General features: G+C 42.9%; 2 protein-coding genes and 1 non-coding gene across 3 annotated transcripts; 2 read left to right on the forward strand and 1 right to left on the reverse strand.

Moving 5' to 3' along the window:
* The first annotated feature begins 1,669 nt into the window (after positions 1–1,669).
* gjc1 (gap junction protein gamma 1) lies at positions 1,670–9,939 on the forward strand. Its single transcript, XM_056401395.1, has one exon. It carries the CDS (start codon positions 3,736–3,738, stop codon positions 5,191–5,193), a length of 1,458 nt encoding a protein of 485 aa, XP_056257370.1. The 5' UTR covers positions 1,670–3,735; the 3' UTR covers positions 5,194–9,939.
* Positions 9,940–11,466: 1,527 nt separating this feature from the next.
* st8sia6 (ST8 alpha-N-acetyl-neuraminide alpha-2,8-sialyltransferase 6) lies at positions 11,467–18,600 on the reverse strand. Its single transcript, XM_056401396.1, has 7 exons — positions 17,840–18,600; positions 16,727–16,801; positions 16,493–16,567; positions 15,577–15,721; positions 13,331–13,443; positions 13,121–13,213; positions 11,467–13,037 (listed from the first exon to the last, which is right to left on the reverse strand). Exons 1-7 carry the CDS (start codon positions 17,938–17,940, stop codon positions 12,560–12,562), a joined length of 1,080 nt encoding a protein of 359 aa, XP_056257371.1. The 5' UTR covers positions 17,941–18,600; the 3' UTR covers positions 11,467–12,559.
* trnac-gca (transfer RNA cysteine (anticodon GCA)) lies at positions 15,138–15,209 on the forward strand. The gene has a single exon. It is a non-coding gene; the product is annotated as a tRNA-Cys (tRNA).
* Positions 18,601–25,539: the final 6,939 nt, after the last annotated feature.

The following is a 25,539-nucleotide window of genomic DNA, read 5'->3' on the forward strand; positions in this document are numbered from 1 at the left end:
GTCAAGTCAAAGGGAGCTGACAGTGTTTAAGTTCAAATACAGAATCCATGACCTGTTGCCTGTCATGCACCTTCACCTGTTGCTGTGCAGAACTCCCCTAGATGATACGTACAGTTACAGCGTCTCCCTGTTATGCAATTACAACCTCCGTCCACCTGCAGTGGTCCCGTGCACAGGTCAAGGGGTTTGTCCCATGGTGGGCTCATTCCCCTGGTGTCCCTGCTGAGCCCGTGGCCCTGCAGCTGCAGTGCCGTGTTCACACGATGAGTCACCGCGGTGCACCTCAGCCAACCTCACTTCAGTGTTTCTCATAGTCATGCCACTTTTGTGTTAAGGGACATTGTGGCTTTACACCACATGCTTCTCGAGGCTGTTGCACGTGTCTGTGTGTGTGTGTACTATATCTGGATGTGAGTCTCTGTGGATCCCGAGGGATGGAAGCCAGTGACTGAGGGGATCCTTCCAGTGACGCTAGTGTAATGGTAACTGTCTATTTGACTCAGAGCACGAGGTAGTGATATTTGGAGAGTTCACCCCTTAGGAACTGATCTTGTTGACCTTTGACCTTGTACACTGCTGGTAGGGCTATGAGCTATGTCACAGGCTCTGAAGAAAGTGATGCTTTGATGACCCATCATTCCACAGTCATGACCTTTAGGGCTGATGGTTATAGAGTCATTGATCCTAAATGTGATTCCCTTTCAAAGCTCATTAGCGGTCTCCTATTATATAAAATCCCCGTGAGACTACGCTGGAGGGGATTTTCTTCGTCATTGTTTCCTTTTCTGACTTTGGGACCAGAGTCTGGTCTTTGTTTTTTCATGTTTTCATATGTGACATGATTTCCACCAATTAGCTTTTCATTCTTCATATCAAAGTAACAGAGAGAAAACCTGCCTGCTCTGTCTGCGCGCCGCTATTCGGGACGCTGACTCACCCTGCTAACTTAATGCACAGAGTCAGCTTCTTACCCTTAACTGCCCCACTAGCTCCCGCAGACATAAATTGGATGAGAAAGCAAAATGCCAGGTTATGTGTGGCTGAGGTAGCAGCTGTGTGACTGGGCTGGAGCGTCTCTCCTGGTCAGGAGGGAGTGTGACAGACTACCAGGGAACTAAAGGGACGAAGTACAAGTATAGTTCATCGAAGCACACGCTGAAGTTCCTCTGTGTCTTGTGAGTCTCCGGCTACACAGATGTATTAAACACAGTCCCCGTGTGCACGTCGTAGATTGAAATATGACTCTTATTATATTGCAGGTATTGCATATTAGCAGGTATTGCCTAAGCTTCAGTCAGTCATTACAAAGTCTTGTTGTGCAGCAAAACATTTTACAAAGCCACAGAATTTCATTTTAAATTCTAGTGGAAAGTTTCCAAAAATACCTAAATATGTAATTCAGAACTTTGGGAAAATGTGCAGAGATATTTTTTAAAAAATTTGAAAACTTGTGTTTCCATATTTCACTCAGTGTAATATGTAATACTTGTGTGAAAGCAAACATACAGAACATACAGAAACTGTATGCTAAGGGGTTTATACCGTGGCCCAGACGGGTCAACTCAATGTAAAAGCCACAACACAAATGTAAAAGCCAAACACAAATCCAAACACTACAACACTTTGTGTGGCTTAAGAAAAGAGATAAGAAAGGAATTTTGCTCTTAATTTAATCACAGCCAAAGCAAATATTGTGCACTTTCAAAACAATTTTCACAGATGCTGGAAACCAAAACTCAAAAATGACTGTTTCACAAGAGTGAAATGTAGCAGAGCGAGAAGTGTATACACACAGTTTATACACATCTACAACACACTTATTACACAGGTGGTTGTGAGCTGCATAATTCAAAAATATTCAGCTCCCAATTAAACAGATCAGCACAGGAACATGTGATCTAACATAAGCACATTACAAAACACACATTAAATCCTCCACATCACAACTATTCAATTAAGTACCATAAGTTAACCCAAAAAAAAAATGTAATTGTAATAAGAAGTACAACATGAAAAGACAAGATAGAAAAAAAAGAGGATACAGTAATAATAATACATCTGTTGCAACACAACATTAAACAGCCTCACCATTATATTACACCAAGCTGTTTAACCTTTGCAGCTGACTGTCCGTCCGTGCAGCACAGTAGAGTATAGTAGAGTTATGTAAAGAAACACAATGCTGTAATGTGGGAAAAGTCAGACAGAGCTGGACCGTGGAAGGACACTGCGATGACTGTGCGCGCTTGTGGCAGCCTCTCACTCCTCTGCGACCATGTGCTGCTTACTCACACACCATGTCGGTCACAGACGCTCACAGTTCGCCCGCTCACAAACTCCTCACTTCTTACTGTGATTGCAGGATCGTGCACAGTTCAGGCAGCTGTGCACTCACACAGTGATAATGCATACCGGAGTATGCAGATACGCTCAAAGGATTCCTGACATCTACCTCCTGTGTCCCAAGCATGTCCTTATATGGTCAGAGTGATCGATACTCAGCACATGTTTCATCACAAGGCTTCTTCAAAACATCCCGCCCCTCTCCGTTCCCACTGGAGACACAAAGCAGAGGACTGGGAGCTGCTGCTCATCTCCTCCAGTGAAATTTTCCCTCTCGCTGCAGCTGCAGCTCATTCACAGTATAAGCTCTCAACCTGCTTGGTAAGGATATCGTCCCTGGAAGCCCTTTAAACCCCAACCTAAGCTAGTATTCATGGTTGGATTTTCCTCTCAGTCTGGCTGACAATAAGCCATGCGCTATTGCGGCTTCATAAGGGAGGAAAAGTTCTGTGGAGTTGTCATACTCATCCCCCAAAGCCGCCCTGAGGGACAGCAGGGTTTGGGTTCAGCTCCACTGCCTGAGCTAATGTGGGTCTGCTGTCTGACTACCCGCTCCAACGGTTTGTGCCCGGGCCACCTGCTGATTCTGCTGGTTTGAATGGACTGCCTGAAGCCCAGACCTAACCTACATAGACAACATGTCTCTCTTCCTAAATTGTGCTCACACACACACACACACACGCACACGCACATAAGCATGACACACCACAGCACAATGCCATTTACCTCCCAACCAGAACAAACCAGTCAAGTTAATACAATCCTGAAAACTGCACCTCACACAGAGGAAGGCTCACTAAGAGGATTTATTTCTTCAAAAAGAGATAGGCTGTTAAATAAAGTATGTGTGTATTTGGCGATAGCAAATTCCCTATTTGGATTATTTCGCCTCCTTCTCAGTGCTGCTTGATGGTATTTTTCTTAATACCGATATCCTCTTTCCACCCTGTTTGGTCTTCTAATTCCCTAAAAAGCCTGAACTTGACAGCAGCCTCACTGTGGCACTGAGCTCCCAATTCTATGTGTGTGTGTGTGTGTGTGTGTGTGTGTGTGTGTGTTGTGTGTGTGTGTGTGCGCTCCAAGAAGCAACAGATCAAATTAAGGATATAATGATGCCTGAGCTCACAGAGGAACACTCATTTTAATTAAGGCAATTGTTATGTCAACCCCTTTCACATTTTGCCACTGAACTTGCAGAACTAATGCTGTTTCCACAGGGATAAAAGTCTTACTTGAAAATTTTGGACAAAGCTTACTACATGCTTTGATCACATTTTGAAAGTATTTATGGTGAACTCATCCTTTCCCCCCCCCTTTTCTCTCCTCCTCTTTCTCCAGAGTCTGTGAACAGGTGAGAGAGGGACACTGTCTGCCCCACTGTCCAGCGACACCATGAGCTGGAGCTTCCTCACGCGGCTGCTGGAGGAGATCCACAACCACTCCACCTTCGTGGGGAAGCTGTGGCTCACCGTGCTCATCGTCTTCCGCATTGTTCTCACTGCTGTTGGCGGAGAATCCATCTACTACGACGAACAGAGCAAGTTTGTCTGCAACTCGGGCCAGCCAGGCTGCGAGAACGTCTGCTACGATGCCTTCGCCCCTCTGTCTCACGTTCGCTTCTGGGTCTTTCAGATCATCTTGGTGGCGATGCCTTCTCTCATGTATATGGGCTATGCTGTCAACAAGATTGCACGGTTGGATGAATCAAAAGGAGGATGTGGATCTGCTGCGGTCAGAACAGGAGGAGGGGGCTACACGCACAGGAAGCCCAGGAAAATGTGCTTCGGAGCTCGGCAGCACCGCGGCATCGAAGAGACCGAGGAGGACCAGGAGGATGATCCCATGATCTACGAGGTGCCAGAGATGGAGCCCCCAAAAAGGCCACGGGACCCACTGCAACCAGCACCCAGACCCAAAGTCCGGCATGATGGGCGCAAACGCATTCGAGATGAGGGGTTGATGCGGGTCTACGTTTTGCAGCTGGTGTCTCGCACGGTGCTAGAAGCGGGCTTCCTTGCAGGCCAGTACTTGCTGTATGGGTTCCGTGTGACGCCCGTCTTTGTGTGCTCGGGGAAGCCTTGTCCTCACAGCGTTGACTGCTTTGTGTCGCGGCCTACAGAGAAGACCATCTTCCTGCGCATCATGTACGGTGTCACTGTCCTCTGCCTCACACTCAATGTTTGGGAGATGCTCCACTTGGGGATCGGTTCCATCTGTGACATTCTTCGCCGTCGCCGCTGCCCGCCTCAGGAGGACGAGTACCAGTTGGGTTTGCTGGGCGCCAACGGGGGTGTCGAGGGCTCAGTAGGGGTGGCAGGGCCTGAAGCAGGTTCTGAGGGAGGGGTGGGTGGAGACGGAGCTGCTGATTACGTGGGTTACCCGTTCTCGTGGAACACTCCATCGGCTCCACCTGGCTACAACATTGTGGTCAAACCTGAGCAGATGCCCTACACGGACCTCAGCAATGCTAAAATGGCGTGCAAGCAGAACCGGGCAAACATCGCGCAAGAGGAGCAGCAGCAATTTGGTAGCAATGAGGATAACTTTCCCACTGGAGGGGAGGCCCGCGTGGCTCTCAACAAAGACATGATCCAGCAAGCTCATGAGCAGCTGGAGGCGGCCATCCAGGCCTACAGTCAGCAGCACCGGGCAGAGGAGCAGCTTGGGGACAACCAGGACGACAAGCCCCAAAGCAACATCATCCAGGCCCAACCTCAGCCACAGTCGCAGCCTCAGAAAGAGCGCAAGCATAAGTTCAAGCACGGGAAGGGAGGCAGCAGCGGAGGAGGCAGCAGCAGCAACAGCAGCAGCAGCAAATCAGGAGAGGGAAAGCCCTCTGTATGGATTTAACCCCACGGACAGAGACATGTATTGAAACCCTGTACATACAGTATATTAGAGATTGGATGAGGAGCTGTTGCAATCTTTCTTGGATATTTAAACACCGCTGTGCCTTACAGAATCCTGCAAGCTGGAGAAGATGTGTGTTTGTCTACTAAGGTGTGTAAAAAAAAACAAACAAAAAAAAACCGTGATGTTGCAGCTGACAGTTTGTTTTGTCTGGGCTATCACTGTCTAACTTGAAACATCACACCAACACAAACTGTATTAGGCTACAGTCTGTCGTTTACATGTCTCATTCTCCTCAAGTCCTAAAGCAGATTATCGACCTCTGTTGTCTTGCCGTTCATCCTTTCTTAGGGATTTGAGCTTTGGAAAATTACTGAATGATACTGAGGTCTCTGCAAATCAGATTGATCCCAGATTTGGCCTGTAGCTCATTTTCTGGCCGCTGCTCTGCAAAGACACGACTCCATTAATACATAGGCATCCTAACTCTTGGGACATGTAAATACTATGACATCAAAATGAAAGGGATGCCATGCCATCACCATAGAAATGACTTGTTATGACGTAAAGAAACTTCATTACAACGTGAATAATGCAATAAAATGAGGCATAATTGAGTGGCAGCGCCTAAAGCAGTGACTTCATAACACAGTGACAGCGTCACCTTCCTGAAGGCTGTGTCCTGTCAATCATGTTCAGTGTCTGCTCTCTCTCTCTCTCTCTCTCTCCGGCGTCGATCACAGTGTTACGTTGCTGTGACTTTGCGTGTTTCTATATGTTTCCTGTGTGTGTGTGTGTGTGTGTGTGTGTGTGTGTGTGTGTGTGTGTGTGTGTTTTGATAACAGTGCTACACCAGCTGCTGCTCAGGAGCCGCTGAGTACAGCAGGTGGCTTTTTAAACAAAATTTCCTGAAAGAATTTTTTTGTTTGTTTGTTTGTTTTTTAACAAGGTGCATAAGTAATCCAGTTTTTATACCTTAACTCTTCAGCTTCTCAGTTTCTCTCTCTCTCTGGCTCTTCATGGCTCTCAAACAAGGCTGCTCAGTACTCCACTGTCGCTCCATCTGCCTTGTAGTTGACTGCCCCCTGGTGGCTTCTTCTACTTGGGGGGCGGTAGATACCAGTTGCCAACGCTACCGATCCAGCAACACTTTAACCAGCTGTGGTGTTCCTTTTCTAAAGCCTTGTGTTAGTCAAGTCTTCCCAGCGCCACGGGTTCAGTGTTTGATGCGCAAGGCTGCAACATCACCACCTTGTAATGGAAAAGGTATAAAAGCCATTACTATAGTATAGTGAGACCAAACACTGTTTGTGTAATGCAAGTGTCAGTGCCAAGATTTTAATGCCAGGCCGCTGTGAAGCCTGGTTGTTTGTAGCTTTGGAATACTGTGGCCATGCTACTCCAATTGTGGAAATATGCCTACGTGAGACCAACCCTTTTGTAAAAGTCACGTTTTTTTTGTTGTTGTTGTTTTTTTAAAAAAAAAATGTATTACAGTTATGTGTATTGCCTTTTAGAATGGGATTTAAAAGAACAAGCTCCAAAACTGAGTCAATTTTTATGTTCAAGCCTGTGTTTTATATGAAAACTCTTTTTTTCAAGTACATTTTTTTGTAAAATAAAGACAAGACAACAAGTTCTTTAAAAAAAAAAAAAAAAAAGAAATTATTAACTACTTGTATGAATATTTATGGTTATTGTGTTTTAAATTGCCTTCTAATTGTAAAAAAAAATGTGAAATATGACATAGTATATTTTTATAAAATGTCGGCTACGGTGACTTAATGACGTCAAGAAAAAAAAAGCCAGACTTTTCCTTGTATGTTACAGTATCAGTATTTAATGTACGTAGCAACAGTGTTATTCCTTTTCCAACATTGCTCTGAGATCGGCTGAACAGCTGTGTGTGTGTGTGTGGAGACAGAGAAGAACAAGATGGGACAAACTATTCAAACTCATCCCCAGCATTGCCCCACGTAGCTCTCCAAACAAGCTGAGATTTCTTCCTCATTTCATGATGGTGAATTGGGAGGGGGAGAGAAAGTCTGGAAAGCTGGCACTTTCTGTCTTTGGTTTATCAAACCATATGTGGAAGATCAGCATCTTTGCCTGAATAGTGAGCTAGCTCAACAAACCACGTGAGGCTGTGAGGCTTCCTTCACATGAAAACATGGTGTACATTGACTTTCTCTGACTGGTTTGAGCACCATCAGGCACCACATGTCTGTTCAACAAGTCCAGGCAGCAGCAGGCAGACATAAATCACCAGAAGTACTTCATCCAGCCACTCCCCAGAGAAGTGATTGACACTGGCTCCTCTGATGCCACCAGGATCCCGATAAGCCACTGGTGATTTACTAATAGTCTCCCAGTCAGAGTCAGAGTTTCATCCCCTGGAGGCCAGTCAACCCTCATTAAATTCTTCCCCAGTGAGCAAAGTTTCACGACTAAAGTTTGTTTAGTCTTGTCTGTTTGAAGGGAAGGCAACAAACTGTAGAGTAAATGGTTATCAAGCAGCTGGTGATGTTTTGTAGTTGGTGCCAGCTGGAGCCACTAGAGGGCGACTTCCTGTCAAAGGAGGGAGCACTTCAGAGCGGGCGAAGAAAGAGTGTTTTGAGAAGGTGCCATGGGGGTACTCAAAGACCCCATCTGTTTAAAGTCTGCATGACTGGCAGCTTGGCCTTACATCTACACAGCTATTCTAGGTTATGTGGCTCAGACATGTTTTTTTTTGTTGTTTTTTTTTTAGAGGGAAAGTAAGGAATTCAGGCAGCTATCCAGGTCAAAAGAATTACCCTGTGGCACAATTATGTGTTTGTCTCACCCTGTTCTCTTTTCTCTATTGAATGACTGAAAGGGACAGGGAATAAGTTAGAAAAGAACGTGTGCTCACTGGACAGAAAATGGCTTTTATTACCAGGGGAGATTGGGGACGGTTGCAGCACTTTTTTGCATTTCTCACAGTTACTCAGAGACAATTTGAACTAGACCAACCAAACATTTATATAGGCTATGGAACTTACATCTGTCTGCTAATTAGCCAAACCATTTAAAGATGATTACATATGACACATCATTCACAATATATATTTAAATGGAAGAATTCAGATGTTACAACTGACCCCAACCCTGGGGACGGTTGCAACATATTGAAAAATACATTCAATTTCACAAATTAACATGATTTTTGTCTCAATAAGCACAGTATTCTGAAATATGCATTGTTTTTGCATTGTACAATAATATAGTATTATTATTTATTCAGTAATATTTATCGAAGAACAGTTATTGAGTTTTGTTTTATGTAGAACATAAAACCTACCTTGAGTGACAATAGGCACAATTTATCCTATTGCTTATGATAAACAGAACAGGCAAATATATTATAAGACCACGAGTGGCTAACAAAACAACTGGTTTGTGTTCTCTGATGCTTTAAAATTAGCTGCATATTTTGTGTCTTTTGAACTAAAAAACACACTGTTGTGTGGTCTGTTTTGATCCGGCTGCTTAGCCTGAGGACAGTTGTAATAACTTGTTGCAACCATCCACACCATGACAGAACATCGTGTGCTAGCTAGACACACTGACCGCAACACATGCTAACTACGTCACGTAGAAGTCAACGAAACAATGATTCAAACTGAGTAAGTTTGATTAATTCAAGGTCAGGACAGTTTGACAGTTTTTTTCAATAAATGCAGCAGCGGATGTTGAAAGTGTTTTCTGTCTTCCTGGTGGGAGGAGGGTCTTACTGAGCATGTGCAGTGTGAGTGTCATCACTCCAGCATGTTTCTGATTAGAGTAAGATTTGTTGCAATTGTCCCCCGTCTCCCCTAATTTTATTTGGGTCTATTGTCCTCTGCATTTTTGTTGCTGTCCTGTGACAAGCATGTGTCACTAAAATATCACCAGGGCTTTTAAAAGAAACACAGGACAAACCAAAGAGAAAAAATATCTGGTTTTCTGATAGTCTTACATTAAGTGTAAGCTTTGACCTTTGTGACAGTGCTTTTATAAGATAATAATAATAGAGGCAAATTCTTTGTATTTGTGAGAATGCCTATGCATTTAATTCTTCATGGATTTTCAGCAAAGAAAAACATTGGTGTACTGGAATTAATTTTTTGGAATGGAAACAGATATGCATGATAAAATCAATTAAATTTGTGATGTTTCACTTGACAGAGACAATATGCATTCTAGCGCCGACACACCTTAAGTTGGGGAAAACAATGCAGGTGTGATGCATCAGGACTGGTGTAATCAGCGCTTAACAATGTTGGAACAATAGTGGGATAGACAATTATTCCTTTGGGATTTATCTCTGTGCTGTATATTAACACAGTCGGAGAATTAAAACTGGTTGTGTCAGATGAAATCTTTTGTGGGTCTGTTCATCAGGGATACCACAACGTCACCCTCAGCATCTGTCTGTCTACGTAAAAACGTTCAGAGGAAAGATTGTTCCGAGGCTGTGTTGTTCCCCTACATGTTTCTTATATAGTCACCCATGTGGGACGTGACAATGAAACCAGTGGTATTACCAGTACAAACTCTGATTCAGAAATGCATTTGTGTGTTTGTGTGTTTTTCTATGCCTTTTTGTAAAATGTACATTTCTTTCAGTGCCATTCTGGTGTCCCCTGGCAAAATTTTTTTCATATTCTTTGATGAATACATTTGATTTGCATGTGAAAAGACCTATTTTCCTACAAAAAAAATAAATCAAAAACACATATTGAATCGAGTCTCAGCATCTTTTGTTTTGGTTCCACAGCAGAAAAAAAACCCACCAGGAAATAAATAAAAGGCTTCCTGTTTTGAAACATTTGACACTATTCGTGTGTTCAGTATGAGATGTGAGTTTGATGTAGATTGGTGGGGAGCGGGGGGGGGGGGGGGGGGGGGGTCTCTGTGGTCCTATCAGGAGAATTATAGACACACAAGCTGATGCTGTGTCACTAGCAGGAACAACACCGGAGACCAAGGAGATGTCACTTCAGCTCATGTCAGCCGTGTCATCCTGTTTGTCACTTTGGCAGCTCATCCAGTGACAGCTGAACTTCAGCCCGTGATGAGAGAGAGCATCTGAGTCTGTGAGGCTTTAAATTACATTAATGCATTAGGAGCTCAGTGTTTGTTCCAATTAGCCACTGATTTTAAAAACCCAGCTGACCTTGATAACACAATCATTTATTCAATCTGAACTGAACCATCTGTATTAAGGGCTTCTTGGGAATTAAAAATATGAGGATGAAGATGAATATGTGTCCTCATTCTCTGTTTTTTTCCACCCAGTTTTCCACTTTGTGTCTGTCGTCATTAGCGAGTTCACAGCCACACTCACTGCCTGGAGAATAGACAACAAAAATGGAAATGGAAAGTATGTTTTTGTGATTCTTTGAAATAAAAAAAAAACATTCCCCCGGAGAGACGAGCCAGTGGGAACGAGCAGAGTGCTGCAGCTGGGTGTACAACGAGGTCACTGCCGATACGAGTGGAATCCCGTGACCCGATGTCTGGGATGGCAACTTGTGGCAGCGGGCTATTTTCTCTAAAACATTTCATCCCATCAGCTGCCTAATTGGCTGGATGGACATATACAGATGTCATTTTAGAGATGGTGCACACGAGCTATTATTATGCATTTGGAAACAGGAAAAGAAGAGTATACAAAAAAGCTGCCTGAGTACTTTTAGCTGCTTCCGTGGTCAGCCCCCCCACCCCCCACCCCTCTCTTCGAAGACTCTGTGTGTGACATCATCGTCCAGTTGTTTGCATGTCTTGTCAACATGGTAACTGTGGGATACCCTGCAGCAGGACATGCAGAGGATGTGAAGTGGAAGGTGCAGTAACATATAGGCCACTGATATAACAGCTGTATGGAATATGGAAATATATGAGGCCTTATAATGGACAGAAATATTACTATGGATTCATGTGTTTGCAAATAAACCATATATATATCCAGGTGGCCAACATCAGGTTAAAAAAATGCTACATGAAGTGTACCAAAAAAAAGAGAATCGATAGAAGAATGGCTGTGCAAAACTGTGTGCTGATAAAAAACTGGATCATATGTTGCTCCAGCCATTAAAAAGAATAAAACTGTGGCACAAAACTGCAGTTTGCAAGCAGAGTTATAGCAGCGATGACAAATCTTGGCACTTAATGGCTCAAAGACATTGAGACGTCTGGGAAAAAGCTTTGGCTGCATGGTCTGTGAAGTCAAGTGAATTTCAATCCAGCCACTGATTAAATAACAATAACTTTTTCTGATAAATATTTATTTACTTCAACTTCATTTTTCCCTCTCAACTTGAAAAAAAAAAAATCATAGTCAGCTTGTGTGTTATTTTTCACTGTTTTTTTAAGACTTTTTTTTTTAAGTACCAGCATGAAAGGCAATATTCCCTGTTAAACAAAACCCACCAGAGTCTCAAGTGCACAATTCATTCAATTAGCATTTGTAATAACATTAAAATCATTTGTTTCCAATCCAGCATTGTACCAACACGTTGCCACTTCGTGACAGTACCTGTGTGTGGTCTGCGCGGCCGTATTTTTTGACAATGGATAACACATTGTAACAAGCTGCCATAGCAACCTTGTGTCATAGTTCCTTTTTTCTTTGTTGTGGTGTCTCTGTTCAGTACACGCCTCACTGAGGGTCCTGTGGGGTGTTGGTAGAGGCTGCGGGCCCCTCACCTCATGTACGCATCACATCCAGCGGTGCCAGTGATGTGGAGTAAATACTGAAAATCATCTTCCACAACTAGCACCAGCCTCTGTGAGTGACACACATTTCCCCTCGGTATATGTTTTCAAAGTGGTTGAATGTGAGACATAATGTGAAACGATCATTTACATTCAGCGTGCTAGTGTTCCTGTTTCTGTTCCTGTTTTGTCAGCCAATAAATCTTCATGGAAAGGAGGTATTTGATTTTCTTCAAAATACATTCACTTTGATCTAAAAACTCCCATGGTCAGTTATATAACGTTCATTAGTTACTGATTAGCATAAGGCACTACAGTGTAGACCCTCATAAAGGCCTCACAAAGGCTTCCTATTAAAATAAAACCCTCCAGACTCCAGCTGGAACATTTGTGTTAATAAATACTGCTGTACATAACACAATAAGGCTGTTTACAGTCTTTATGCATTTTGATATCAAGGCAAATGTCTTGGCTGCTAATACTCCAGGCATCCACCTCACTTGGTCACACTTAATCCGTATCATTAGCCAAAATAGATCCATTCAATTAAAAGTGTATGAAATGCTTCATGAGTGACTGGCTTCATCCTGAGGCTACAGAGAAGGCACTTTGCTCCTGCACTTTCAGTTGTCCCTGGATGTGGGAACTACTTTTCATGTGGTCGGCAATCCCCCAGGTGAAGCCTGAGCACGCCTTGACTGTGCAGCCGCAACAGGAGGTCAAACTCAGCCGGCATGGCGTGGAATTTCATTTTAGTCTTTCTGTCGTCGTAGTAGTGGTTAGTCAGAGGATGGAAGCCATGTGGGTGAGTGCTGAAGGGCCAAAACCCATACAGATGCACGTCGGCACAGAGCTCCAGCGCCAGGCTGGCCATGATTATGCCGGTGCTGAGCCGCACTGCCCTCAGCCCCTGGGAGCGCCAGAAGACAGCCAGCCTCTGGAGGTACTCAGGGTTGAAGAACACGGGCTTGATGGGGCTTCCAAAGTCCTCAATGGTGTAGGCGGCCCGCAGGGAAACAGGAGTGTTGTGGCCGAAGGAGAAGGCGGGAAGGAGCAGCAGGGAGTTGCCATAGGTATGCAGGCTGTCAACAAATGGACGGCGATGCGCCATCAGAGCCCCATACCTGAAAATAAACAGCAGGTGAAGCACAAAGACAAGAGGACTAATATGAGGTTACGGTGTAGTGAGATTCAACCTCTTGCTCACTTCTCTACGAGGATACTTGGGTTTGCTGTCACGAGGTCGGTCTTGTTGCCCACGTGTTTCTCATAGCCGTTCTTCAAAGGAGGTAGGTTGCACCTGAACAAGCAACACAGAACATGCAGAGATCATTATGTGGAACATCAACAGAGATGAGTTCAGTTTTGTTGATTAACACTCTGATCAGCCTTTGAGTCGGCCATCCACAGTCCTCACCTGATGACAAACTGAGCTGAGTCAATGGTCTGTCCACAGCTGCTGTTGGTCAGGATCCCACCGTTCCCAACAACAGCACATGTGCCCCATGTTTTATTTGAGAAAGGATGCTCCTGCAATTGAAAATGCATTTTTAAAAAACAATGGCATTAGCACTTAGCATGAGATACTGTGCGTCAAAGACAAAGAGCCATAATGGAAGGAAGTCTAACCGGATCTGTTTCCGCTCTAATCTACACGCAGGGGAAATCCCCTGCACTGCTCACATGTTTTCCCATGAGTGTGTTTATTCATTTCTTTTGCTCATGTACAAGATTCCCTCTTTGCCTGAGTCGCCTCAGTGTCTTGGATTTTCTTTCTTCTTTTGCGACCCAAAAGGTATAAAAACAAGAAAAATGTTTGACTTATAACAAATACAGACCAGTAATCTTTGTCCAGATTGCACCGTGGACTCTGTACACCAGTGTATGGGTGGTTTATAGAGATATTATTCACATCTTGTTGAGGTCAGTGGTTTATGTGTTATGAGCAGTTATCATCATTTTTACATTTATTATTGACAAGGAGCGGTCAGAATCCAATTGAAATTCCCACTGCATTGGACAATCAAGTTATATATTATTGTTACTATGGTTATTAAATGTTCAGCAGCTGTGCTCTCCGGATTCGGGCAAGAGGAGGTTGCATCTCTCAGTCCCGTTTGACAAAACATTTAAAATAGCACAGGCCTGGTGAGCCCGTTATGAAATATTTGGTGTAGAGAAATGAGATTTAGTCTCTTCGACTCAGAAGCTGTTGTTCCTGTGTGCCCTCGTGCTTCGGCTTCCTGTTCTGTTGGTTCACCCATTTTGTAAGTTCTTCGGTTAATAAACATTTTTGCAATTGATACCTATGTGTTGGCTGCATTTGGATCCAGCCCTACCCGCACCGTGACAGTTCTTGGATAAAGATTCATGAAAGTAGCAGATATTGTATGTGTTATCTCTTATGGTTCACATTGTAATTTGTTTGATTTCTGTTTGGGTGGTAAGTCGTTATATACTAGATACTACAGGTCTGTGGTCGAAACAAAAAAAACCTCACTTGCTCTTTACCAGATCAGTTAGGGGAATACCACATATCTGTGCAATGCATTAATGAGAAAAAGCTTCAATGACTGACATCAACACTGACGACACGCTGATGGTGTTATGTTACAGCTCGGTCAAAGAATCATACCTGACCTGTCAAGATGGCCAGGCCAGTAAATTCATTCATGAGCAGCATGTTCGACATTTATAGTCGTAGAATCCATCTCAGTGAATCTGGTTTCTGCATCCTCTGTTCCAGGAGATTCACCGTAAACTGCCTCTTGGATCTCTACACAGTCCTGAACCTTGTTGTCTTTAAGCTTATGCCTTGCCATAGCAGCATGTCAGTCAGTCCGTCAGGTCACCTTTCTGGTTCAGTTGCTTGTGCACACTCTGCCCAGTGAAGCCAGTTTAAAAAAAAAATAGACAAAAAAGAGAACTCCTCTGAGGCTCATAATATTTATCCTTATCTGTGATTTCACAGATGTCTACACTTATACATTATGTACTTATATATTTTGGGTCATTATCAGTAAGTGATGAATGACTGTAATCATCCTGATGTGTAAGGCCTCAGGGTCAGTTCATTACACGTGTCACTGGTTGGGAAAAGAAAATCAAATGTTTTCAGTGGCTTAATGAATTATACTGAACAATTCAACTTTTACATCTATAAAAAATTATGTCCTGGAAGGTATTATGATGTTATATTGCATAAAACAGAATCAGACAGTAGAGGGGGTATAGCTCAGTGGTAGAGCATTTGACTGCAGATCAAGAGGTCCCCAGTTCGAGTCTGGGTGCCCCCTGTGTATTTCTTTCCCTCCGAAAGTTTAGTTCTTTAAATTTTCATAATAAATTATCAGACTTTAGAAGGTAAATGTTCTCTCTGTTGTACATGACATAGAGATGTCTTATAGACTGTTCCGGTCTGATTCCTTGTTCACATACTGCATGTTCATTTGTGTCTAATGGTCAGGGCTCACAAGTCTCCGGTCTAAGTTTGTGGAAGATAAACTGAGCTGTGAGGTTGTGTGTGCCAAAGAGCCAGCATGTGAGTAGACACATGACTCGTGGCAGCAAAAAAGCGGTGAAATACTCACTGTGATAAAATATAAAGTTGCCTGACAGGAAGCAGATAATTGTGATAATATTCATGAGTGACAAATGACATGCCTTCACAAAGGTGCTGAAGATCTCCGGGGTCACCTGGAGGCTCCTCCTCTTCTCCCCGTCGTACACGAGCTTGGATCCCACCGGAGTGTTGGCCTGGGTGATGATAGCCTTGTTGAAACCACGACACTTGCTGTTCAGCTGAGATCTGACAAACCACAAGGACTTTTGTTAAATGAGATAGAAGCCGGTGAGCACATTTGACACCCACTGACGGCAGCCTTACGTCACTCAGACGAAGTCCCTCTGTTTTATCATAACTCATGTGACCTGAGGATGATGTGCTATATTTAGACCATTTGCGTGTAAGTTCCTCTGCTTTAAACAACATTTCAGTTTCAACTTCTCCTTCCACATCTGTGGTTGTTGTCTCTATCCACATTCCAAATCTTTGAATCTAGTAAAGTTTATGTTTTTAGTTTTCAAAGATCAGCTTCAGCTCTTTGTGACAAATGTAAATCACCGTGACACCTCTTTTCTGGGTTTGCCCTCAACTTCAAACATTATGGAGGAAATTTCTTTAACACTGTACAATTATTGGGGTAACAGGCTCCGATGTGCTGTTGTTTGTTCTGAACGCTCTCCAAAACTGACCTGTGAGACTTAACAGGCTTTAATGTTTTGCACGGTTATAGCCAAAAGGATTATTCTGAGAGAATGTAAATCTGTTTCCCCCAGTTGTTAGGAAAGTGGTGTAGTGATATAGTTTCCGTCTATATTTGGAAGCGTCTAGGTACTTTGCATCTGTCTCGCACTGTAAATGCTTGCCTTTATTATTTATATCAGAAAACAAATGAAGTCAGCTAGTACTGTTTTAGTGCATGCTGACGTATGTCCAGTTTATTTGAACAGTCTTTTAAATTGATGATGATATGATAATGATAATTCTAGCCTTGAGATGCACATGTTGTTTCCTTACCTGAATTTTTGGTAATTGTCCTCCTGCTTCTTCCAGGTTTGAGAGTAACGCTCTATTACATTGTCGATGATCTCCCTGTGACACACACGCACACACACGCACGCACACGCACACACATTCATATGCACTGTCAGGTGTGTGAGCCCTGTGGCGTTGATGTGACTTGATTTGATGAAAGAAAGAAAAAGCAAAAGAGGGGGCTTCAGGATTGGCAGTGATGGCGTCTGCTCTCACCTGCAGCCTTTACAAGGGTCGGAGGACTGAGGGGCGCTTTTCTTTTGAGGATTCGTTCGGTGAGGTTCCACATTACTGTGAAGCAAACAACAGAAACACAGACAGATGGGTAAAATGCACTAGATTAAACAGATAATCAAAGTGGCTTTCTTCCTCTAATCCAAACCTAATGTAGCTTTAAACTATTTGAATCCCTCTCACCCAGTCAAAGAGCAGATGCTTTGTTGCTTGACCCAGCTCTACAGTATATCTACATTGTTCCTAATTAACTACTGTGGATTGATAGGTGTAACTTGGATACGATTGTCCACACAGCTGTCCAAACGTCATTGTTTATCTAGTTGCTAAAAGCTACTAATCCAGCAGTTTATTAACCTAACTCTGCTGCGGATGTTTAGTATGTCAGTAAACCCTAAAGCAAATAGAGGCATCATACAGTGGTAAGTCTGCCAGCTTCATCCGCCCATAAATGAACAACCAGTGTACAAACTGAGGAGAAGAGACCTTTGCTACTTGGCTACATTTCTGAAAGAGACTTCTGCAGCTTCATGTTGGTGTGCAGTACGTGTTCCCCACAGTTATGTTTCTTTACCACTTCCTGTTTTCAAGTTTCTGAAAAAGCGCTAAGGATTTAAGAAAAAATGCTACTTATTGATGAGTAATGTGTGAACCTGGTTGATCAGTAGTGTTCATAATAATGATAATGTGTACATTTGTGGGACTCCAACCCACAACCTATAGCACTATAGCTATACTACACTATAGCGTGTATCCAGCAATAGTTTCACATGGTTGTTGCTCATGTTTAGCTTACATGCTTCATATGTAGCCCTACTATGATTTTCATTACATCACCACAAAAAGTGAACATCAAGCTTCTGACGGAAGAACTGACTGAATTAACCTGTCAGTTATTTTGTCTAGGAAGTGACATTTTCCACATTTCTCTGCTCTCATATCTAGCTAGTATATTTCTTAAGCGCGCAGTGTTGTGAAACAAATCATGATGTTGAAGCACATGGTTCCTTATCAGATGCATCTATGTGTGTGTAGTTGTGTGAGAGTGTGTGTGTTTGTGTGTGTGTGTGTGTGTGTGTGCAGTTACACACTTACTTGTCGTTGAACATGAACCAAATGAAAGTTGTCAGCAGGCTCCCCACAAACAGGAGAGTGATCATCAAGGAAAAGAGTGTCTTCAAGAGCTGTCCCCTCATACCTCTCCCCTCCTGCTAACTTCACCCGCTAGCCCCCCTCACCTACTGTCTCTCTTTATCTGTCCCTCTTCACCTTGCTCAACACTAACTACTATCTGCTTTCTGTCACTCTCCCTCTGTTTTAACTTTATCTCCCCCTCCCTCCCTCCCTCCCCCCTCGGCTCCTTCTCCCGGCTGTATCTGACACTCTCTCCTAAGAGAGTTAATATTTTGCCCCTGTGCTCTCTTATGTTTTCTTTTACCTCGCTCCCCACACCCAGCTCTCTTTTCTCACCCTTCCTGTCTGTCTGTCTGTCTGTCTGGTTTGAGTCAGTGTTTTTCCCCTCACCGGGTGAGTGAGAGCACGCCTCCTCAGTTATCAGCTCTTTTTTTAAGTCTCCTGTTCAGGCAGGTCCTCTGTCTTCTGTGCCCTTCTACTTTGCCTGTCCTCTTCCTGTTTGTGTCCAGATCCAGATCAGCTGAGACGGAAAACCGACCTTCTGTTGCTCCACATCCTACCCTAATCCTTCTCATGTCTCTCTGGCCCACCCATCTTTTTTCCCTCTTTCTTTTTTCTCATGCGCTCACACAGGCAAAACTCACAGTCCGACTTTCCAAGCGTAGTATCACAGCCAGAGCTCCTTCTTCTCTCCACCCCCACCTCAGAGCCTCAGACTTGCCTGCTCTGCTTTCCCTTCCCTCCCCCCGCAATCCTCCGCCCACACCCCTTAAGCCCCTCTCCCCTTTGCACAAAAAGGAGGCAGTAACATGAGTGCCCAGTGCTGAATTAGCCCACAGTTTGTCTCTTGACTAGTGTGTGTGTGTGAATGTGTGTGTGTGTGTGTTAGGAAACATGTTAACAACCAGTGAGGGGAGGAACAGATGAGGGGCAGAGGTTTCCCATCCAATCAGAGTGTCTGTTAATACCCCCAAAGCTCTTACCTACACACACACACACACACACACACACACACACACACACACAAGCTTCTTTTATTCCAGTGTCAAACTTTCACCTCGTATCCCCTGACAATAAAAATTAGTGTTTCTCAGGTTAAGAGGTGGGAGGAAGGGAAATCTCCACTCAGCTGAGACAGGAACTTGCTTCTAACACGGCAGCACTGCTGGCTGGATCAACAGGGTAACTCGCTACTTAACTAAAGATGGAAATTGAGAGGAGCAGAAAGTCAAGGGAAGCCAGAGACAAAGAGACAAAAAGCAGAGAGAGGTGGGATCCAAGAGCTGATGCCCACAAGAGCCATAACTCATCCATTGTTTGGCTTTGTGTTGCCAGCTGTGAAGTGGCAGGAGAATAAAGTCTTGGAGGTAAAGCTTGAGGAAGATTATGGGAAATATGTCGAGCATATGGGATGCATTTCAACAATAAACACCCGCAGACGGACGACCACGCCCAGTCCTCCTGCATTTATCCCTCCTGATTTAGTTTTCACTGGAAAAAACTCCACGCTGAGCTCCTTGCAATAAAGTAATAATGCCTGGTAACGACATGCTGAGTAAGCTGAGCTGTGCCACAGCAACCCTGTCACCCCACACACAGAAAATCCAAAACAAAAGAGCCCTTGGAAAGTTTTTTTTTTTTTTTTTTTTTAATCTTGGCAGAAGTTGGGGTTTGCTGAAAAGTTGTTTGGGCTGTTTGAGGCTGTTTTGCTGTGACCAGACGGGTAGACCGGAGAATGATCCATAAAGAGGGTCGTGCAGCTAATAAAACCAGGCTAACAGCACCAATGTAGACATGGGGTTGTTAAGGAAAGTAAAAGCTGCACTTCACTTGCTTTTTACCTCCAACACACATTCATGTAATGGCTCCTTGACTGATGAGCAGATCTGGTGACTCCAGGGAGCAGCTGCACCTCTTATGGGGAATGTGAGGTATACGTTTTGCAAAACTGCGAGCGTCACTTGTCATAGTATGCAAAATAAAAACCAGTGTCCTAAATGACTTATACCATACATATGTCTTATAGTTAAATTCAATCGTCTTCACTAGACCTGAAAGAATCTCTGGAGTGGAAAGAATAAAAAAAGATAAATCAATCTTCTTCCTCTCGCCAGTACTTACTGAATGTATCCTGATCTGGAGAGAGATTAAGAAAAAGCTCACCCCGAGAGCAGTGCCTCTAGGAGGAAAATACACATATACAAGACCTTTCATGTATCATGAGACACTAACAGGAATGTGGAGAGAAATGTGGGGGAGAAAAAGGTTTTCTCCAGCATGGAAACTTTGTGAAAATAACACAGTTTTGGGCAAAAAAAAATGGAGCCACTGCCCCAGAATAATATGAGAGTGTTGTAGAAGAGGTACAGCAACACACCTTGCTTCTCCAGCAGCCTGTTAAATCAAATATCCAGACTTCTCATTTGGTTTCCCCTCATTACAGGCCATCCTGCTGCCTCCCATGCACAACAGTCAGTCATTAGCTTATTTCAGGCAATGCCATTTCCATCTAAAGACTCCATAAGCTATTTAACCACATTAAAGCCGCAGAAGTGATTTTTCACAGTGACATTCATAATCTTGTAGCGCGGGAGATTTCTCAGCATTGTGCAGCTCTTGTGTGCCTGTAGGAAGCCCTCAGACCCTTTCACTCAGCATGGATGAATCACGCTGGAATTAGCATCTCATTGATGGATGATTGTGTAATTAGGAGCTAACTTTTTGAGATTAATTTGTTATTCAGCAGAGGGAAGAATCAGCACAAAGTAGACAAAGTGTATATTCTTGCAACATTGTGCAGTTTAATCTAGTTTTTGCCCTAAAAACGGGCAGAGGGATGGCTCTCTGCTTCAGAATGAGTGTCGAACATGTGGGAAGTGGCAAAACAGTTTTCATTTTCACATTTTCAACGTTGAGGGTTGGCGGTTATGTCCTGACAGGAAGTCTGAACGTCGCTTGCTTCAGGGGGGCAGGCAGTAATGGAGGAGGAGTGGGTGAGTGGTTTGTTGCAGGGTTTGTTGCAGGGCAAACAAAATACTTCCCCTTAAGAGCCCATGTGACATAATCACAAGTCAGACAGAAGGACAAAGGTCCCATTGTCATCCAAACGGAACCATATAAATCTGTCCTCCCCTTCCATCTCCACCTTGTTCAACAGTGATGAGGCTACTGCTGCTGCTATGCCTCCTCTCTAACACAGGTTGCAGGACTCTTGAGGTAAAAACACATGACAGACAACATGAGAATCATACTTGCGTCCATTTCTGTTTAAAATCTAGTGGATCAGGGAGTTCCCCTGACACCACAGTGAACTCACTGTCAGGCTTCAAGCTATTGTGTTTGTCTTTGACATACATACAGTGTATATCAGGACAAACATGGACTGGTATTCTGCAAATAGCAATGGACAAAACATTTCATTTCATAGTCAACTTCCTATTTCTCTTTAGCATAGCCCTCCGAGCCGAATAAATATCTTTCTATATGCAGACTGACTTAGGCCTGTTGCCTCAACACAACACTTGTTGAGCAGGATACAAGACCTTGCAGTAACCACAGCGGCCAAGTTGGACAGTGACCTAAACTCAATGAATCAGCGCAACCAGTAAATTGCAGGGGAAACATTTCTTTGCTCTCTTTCAGTATGAGTGTCTGTCAACAAGCAGTAAAAAAAAGATGATAGGAAGACACAAAGTGTATATGTTGATGTTTTTGTGATGGTGAAAGGCTGAGGAGTAAAATTTTTTTGCACTTAAAGACTTGCTTATTTTTCTTCCAAAATCACCAAAGTATCAATAATGTAAATCAGATGGAAAAGGTACAACCTATTTCCAAACTGTCATCTTTCCCCTTGTCACCTCCTCGCCACACAAAAACATTCACATTCACATTCTTCATATGGAAGAACCAAAAACATGTTATTCCTACTATACTGTTAACATTTCTTGCTTTATTCTGAAATTCCTTACCTTGCATGTCTGTTGATTGTTTTATTTCCTGCCCTTGTGTCTTTCCCGCCTTTGTGATTGCCTGCCCCGCCCCAATTAGTTTCACCTGTTCCCAATTAGCCTTCCTTGCCTACTTAGTCTCCGTTCCCCTCAGCCTGCATTAGTGCGTCTGTTCTCATGTGCATCTGTTGCATGATTTTGTTTCCTAGTGGGTTTTTTTTTTTAAAAATGCCTCTGTGCCGTCAGCAGCCAGCGCTTGAAGTTCATCTGTCTGTCCCATTCTTGTGAACGTGATATCTCAGTAACGCCTTGAGAGAATTTCTGATTAGATTTTGGTAGACAAAGGTCAAGGTCAATGTGACCTCACAGAACACGTTTTCAGCCATAACTCACTAATTATGATACAATTTAACTGAAATGTCTATAAGAATAAAATGAAGTGATGACATTTTATCTCCCAATGGTCAAAGGTGGTCGACTTCAGTGTGACATCATAATGTTCCGCAAAAACACTTCTTCAGTGCTGTAGCTCAGGGAGGGAAGGGAAGCGTGAGACCATATTTGCTGCAGCTGGGCTTATTGGCAGATGTGTACAACCGCAAGGTGGTAATTATAGTTTTCCTGTTACCTGTTCCTGCTTATTTGCCCGCCAGCTCAGCTACTGCACCTCCACCCACCTTTTCTGTCTGTAAGATTATTATCATACATTAAAGACTGCCCCACCCTATCTGCCTGCCTCTGTCTGTCCACTTTTGTGTCCCTGTGATCCTGGTTTCAGCCATGACAGCATAATCTGCTGTTTTGATAGAAAACAAAGGCAAACCTGCAACATCCACAACATAAGTGAATCTTTATCCAGAGTGTCTGGCTTTAGGGTGCATATACTAGATCAGTAGTTTAAAACCAATGGGGTACAAAGATAAATCTGTTTCTATTTTGTTTGGTTTTTTTACTTAATTTTCTTGTAAAAGCCTGAATATTTTCACTTCTTCAGGCCTCTAAAAAACCCTTTAAAATATATAATATATGCTATATTGATATATGAAGAACATCAATCATGAACTATTTTGATAAACAAAATGGTGGTTTCAAGCAAAAAAGCCAAATAAGATGTTAACACCAATTTAAATTAAAATATCTTCAGTTGCTGGGCTGTTATTCAGACAAATGATTAACTGATTATTAAGGAAAATAACTGTAAAATAAGAATTGTAACATATAATTATTAGTTACAGCCTCATATTTCCATTTTCAGGACTGTAAAATCCTTCAAACGACTGCTTACAACCCACCACCTTCATCCCATGTTCATTTCCAGCAGGTCACACAATCTTTAAAAACTAGGCTACGGAACATAATGAGGGTCCAGCAGTCACATTGTGAAGTTTTAAGCTGTGTGAGGCTTAACTTTAAATCTTCAGACATCACAGAAGAGAGTTTTGAACATTTTAACTGCGTTTCCTTCTCATTAGCTTCACTGGCAGGATCTAATCATGCGCTCGGGGACTTCTGGGACACCTGATGGCATCATTTTGTGGGTTTCCTCCAGCTGTCGGCCCTTAAATTGTCACCACCTTCCACCTCACTTGCGATGCCTGAGACTGGTGAATGGCTCCACAGGGAGGTGTGATGGGAGACGTGGACCTGAGGGGGGCAGTAATGGGGTCATGTGGTTATGGAACAGCTGATCCCTCTGCATTCCACGGCTGCTTAGCATGAGGTCTGGTGCCCTCGTGCCTGTTTGAACTATTACCAACCTGCATGTTTCAGGAACAGTCACCCAACCAAAACACGTTTATAAACACAAACTCCCACACTAAGATATACTGGGCATATGCCACACATTCAACCACTTAGAGGGGCACATGCATAATTTACACTTCCTGCTATGGCTGTAATGGACATGAGAGACGCTCCATTTCAGAGTATTACAAATCAATCCCTTAATAGCTTGAATGGAGTAGATCACAGTTGTTTGTGTTCAACGTAAAGACTCCAATCAACATATTTTTATGCCTTTTTTCAGTTTGTTTAATGTCATGGCTTTGCAATAATTAAACATTTAACGAGAGCAGACACTCATTGTGTCTTGTGAGAGTGTTATATATGTAATCATGACTTACAAATCTGGTCCCAGGGACACCAAGACATTACAAGATCTACCTGTGTGACCTCAAAACACTTTGAATGAACACATATTTTCAGAGAGACTCAGTGAAACTCTGCAAACTCCAAGGTTTTTACAAATCACACATCTGTAAGACTAATGTACATAATACTCAGGATCTCATTGGCTGATATTCAAATCAGACCTTTGGATTTCTCATACCAGCCGTAACCACTAGATGGCAACAAATCTTGAAAACCTGACAGCGTACTGTATTTACAGTTTATCTCCAGCTCCAAATCAATATTGTTTTCACCTTGTCAGTCTGAAGGCCAAGGTCTGATCCATGAGTACCGAGTGGTCACGTTATAATCCCACACCTTCTGAAACATCAAATTCAAGGACCAAACACAGCACAGTTTGAGACCTGGATCAAGGTTAATTATTCTTATGACACTTGGAATTTTTATAATGAGAAGTAGCAGGTTTCACAGACAGCAATTAAAAAGAGAGAGAGAGGCTTGAATGTGTTGACACATCTCAGTTATGCTGTTACAGTGATGACGGACTATTAGATCATGACAAGAAAATAGATCAATTCAAGCACTTTCAATGACCCATGTCTAATTGTGTCTATTTTCAAAAACTAGGCCTGAGAGTACAGTCTTCAAGGACCTGCAGGAACCCTGCCACTGATTCTTTGTTTTTGTATATTACTCACACCACAAGTTACAAATTCTGTGGTTCAGTATATTACAACAACCGTTGGGCTATGGCTTTAAAATACCAAACACGTAACACTTTTTTAAAATTTGAAATCAAAGCCGATGATTGATATTGTTCTTTTTTTCATTGGTTCACCTTCTTAAAGTTGACAAACCAACCTCTTAAATATTTTTTACTGTGAGAACAACTGCTATTTTCTGCCACTGAAAAAAATAGCCTACTATGGACTTTTTGCCATAATATGAATGAGATAATAACATCAAAGATACAAATAACAATACACAAACAATAAATAATAAAGAAGAATGAACCTGTAATGACACATTTGAACATTGAAACATTACAAATTAGTTTCAAACTAATGTCCAAATTAACAAATGCAACTGGACATGGTTTGTGGAAAACACTTGAAACAAACCTGTGAACTGTGTTCAAAGAGAGTGACGTACGTGTGTGTGTGTGTGTGTGGTGCCTTCTCTGTCCATTCAAAATCTGTAATGTTTATGATAAGTGAATGAACCTCAGGATTGATGCTCTGCTGTTCTTCAGACTCTTCTCCATTTTGAGCTTTCAGCCATGACGTGCCGTCGAAGTGGCTGTTGTGAGTTCAGCCAGACGTCTTGACAGTGTTGCCTCACAAGATGAGCATTCAAGTCCTTCTTGACCATGGTAGTAGTAGTTTGACAAAACAATTACAGCTCACTGGTTTCTTCCAGAGCTTTCGGTCTTTTCCAATGGTCATCACTGCCGGAAAAAGTAGACCTCATGTTTATGGACCGTCTACTAATAATACATTTTGTTATACAACTTGAACGCCAGAGGGGATGGCACATGGGCATGGATAGAGCTGGCGCTTTCAGTAACGATCAAACTTGACAATT

Source organism: Seriola aureovittata, chromosome 17 (genome assembly GCF_021018895.1).
Source record: "Seriola aureovittata isolate HTS-2021-v1 ecotype China chromosome 17, ASM2101889v1, whole genome shotgun sequence".
NCBI classification, from domain to species: domain Eukaryota; kingdom Metazoa; phylum Chordata; class Actinopteri; order Carangiformes; family Carangidae; genus Seriola; species Seriola aureovittata.

What these genes read in the sequence shown, in the direction of transcription:
- gjc1 (XM_056401395.1), top strand. Translation starts at nt 3,736, where the DNA reads ATGAGCTGGAGCTTCCTCACGCGGCTGCTGGAGGAGATCCACAACCAC.
- st8sia6 (XM_056401396.1), bottom strand. Translation starts at nt 17,940, where the DNA reads ATGAGGGGACAGCTCTTGAAGACACTCTTTTCCTTGATGATCACTCTC. An exon ending in TGGTTCATGTTCAACGACAA is followed by an intron (nt 16,802 to 17,839) that starts GTAAGTGTGTAA and finishes TTTGCTTCACAG; the next exon opens with TAATGTGGAACCTCACCGAA. An exon ending in GACAATTACCAAAAATTCAG is followed by an intron (nt 15,722 to 16,492) that starts GTAAGGAAACAA and finishes GTGGTTTGTCAG; the next exon opens with ATCTCAGCTGAACAGCAAGT.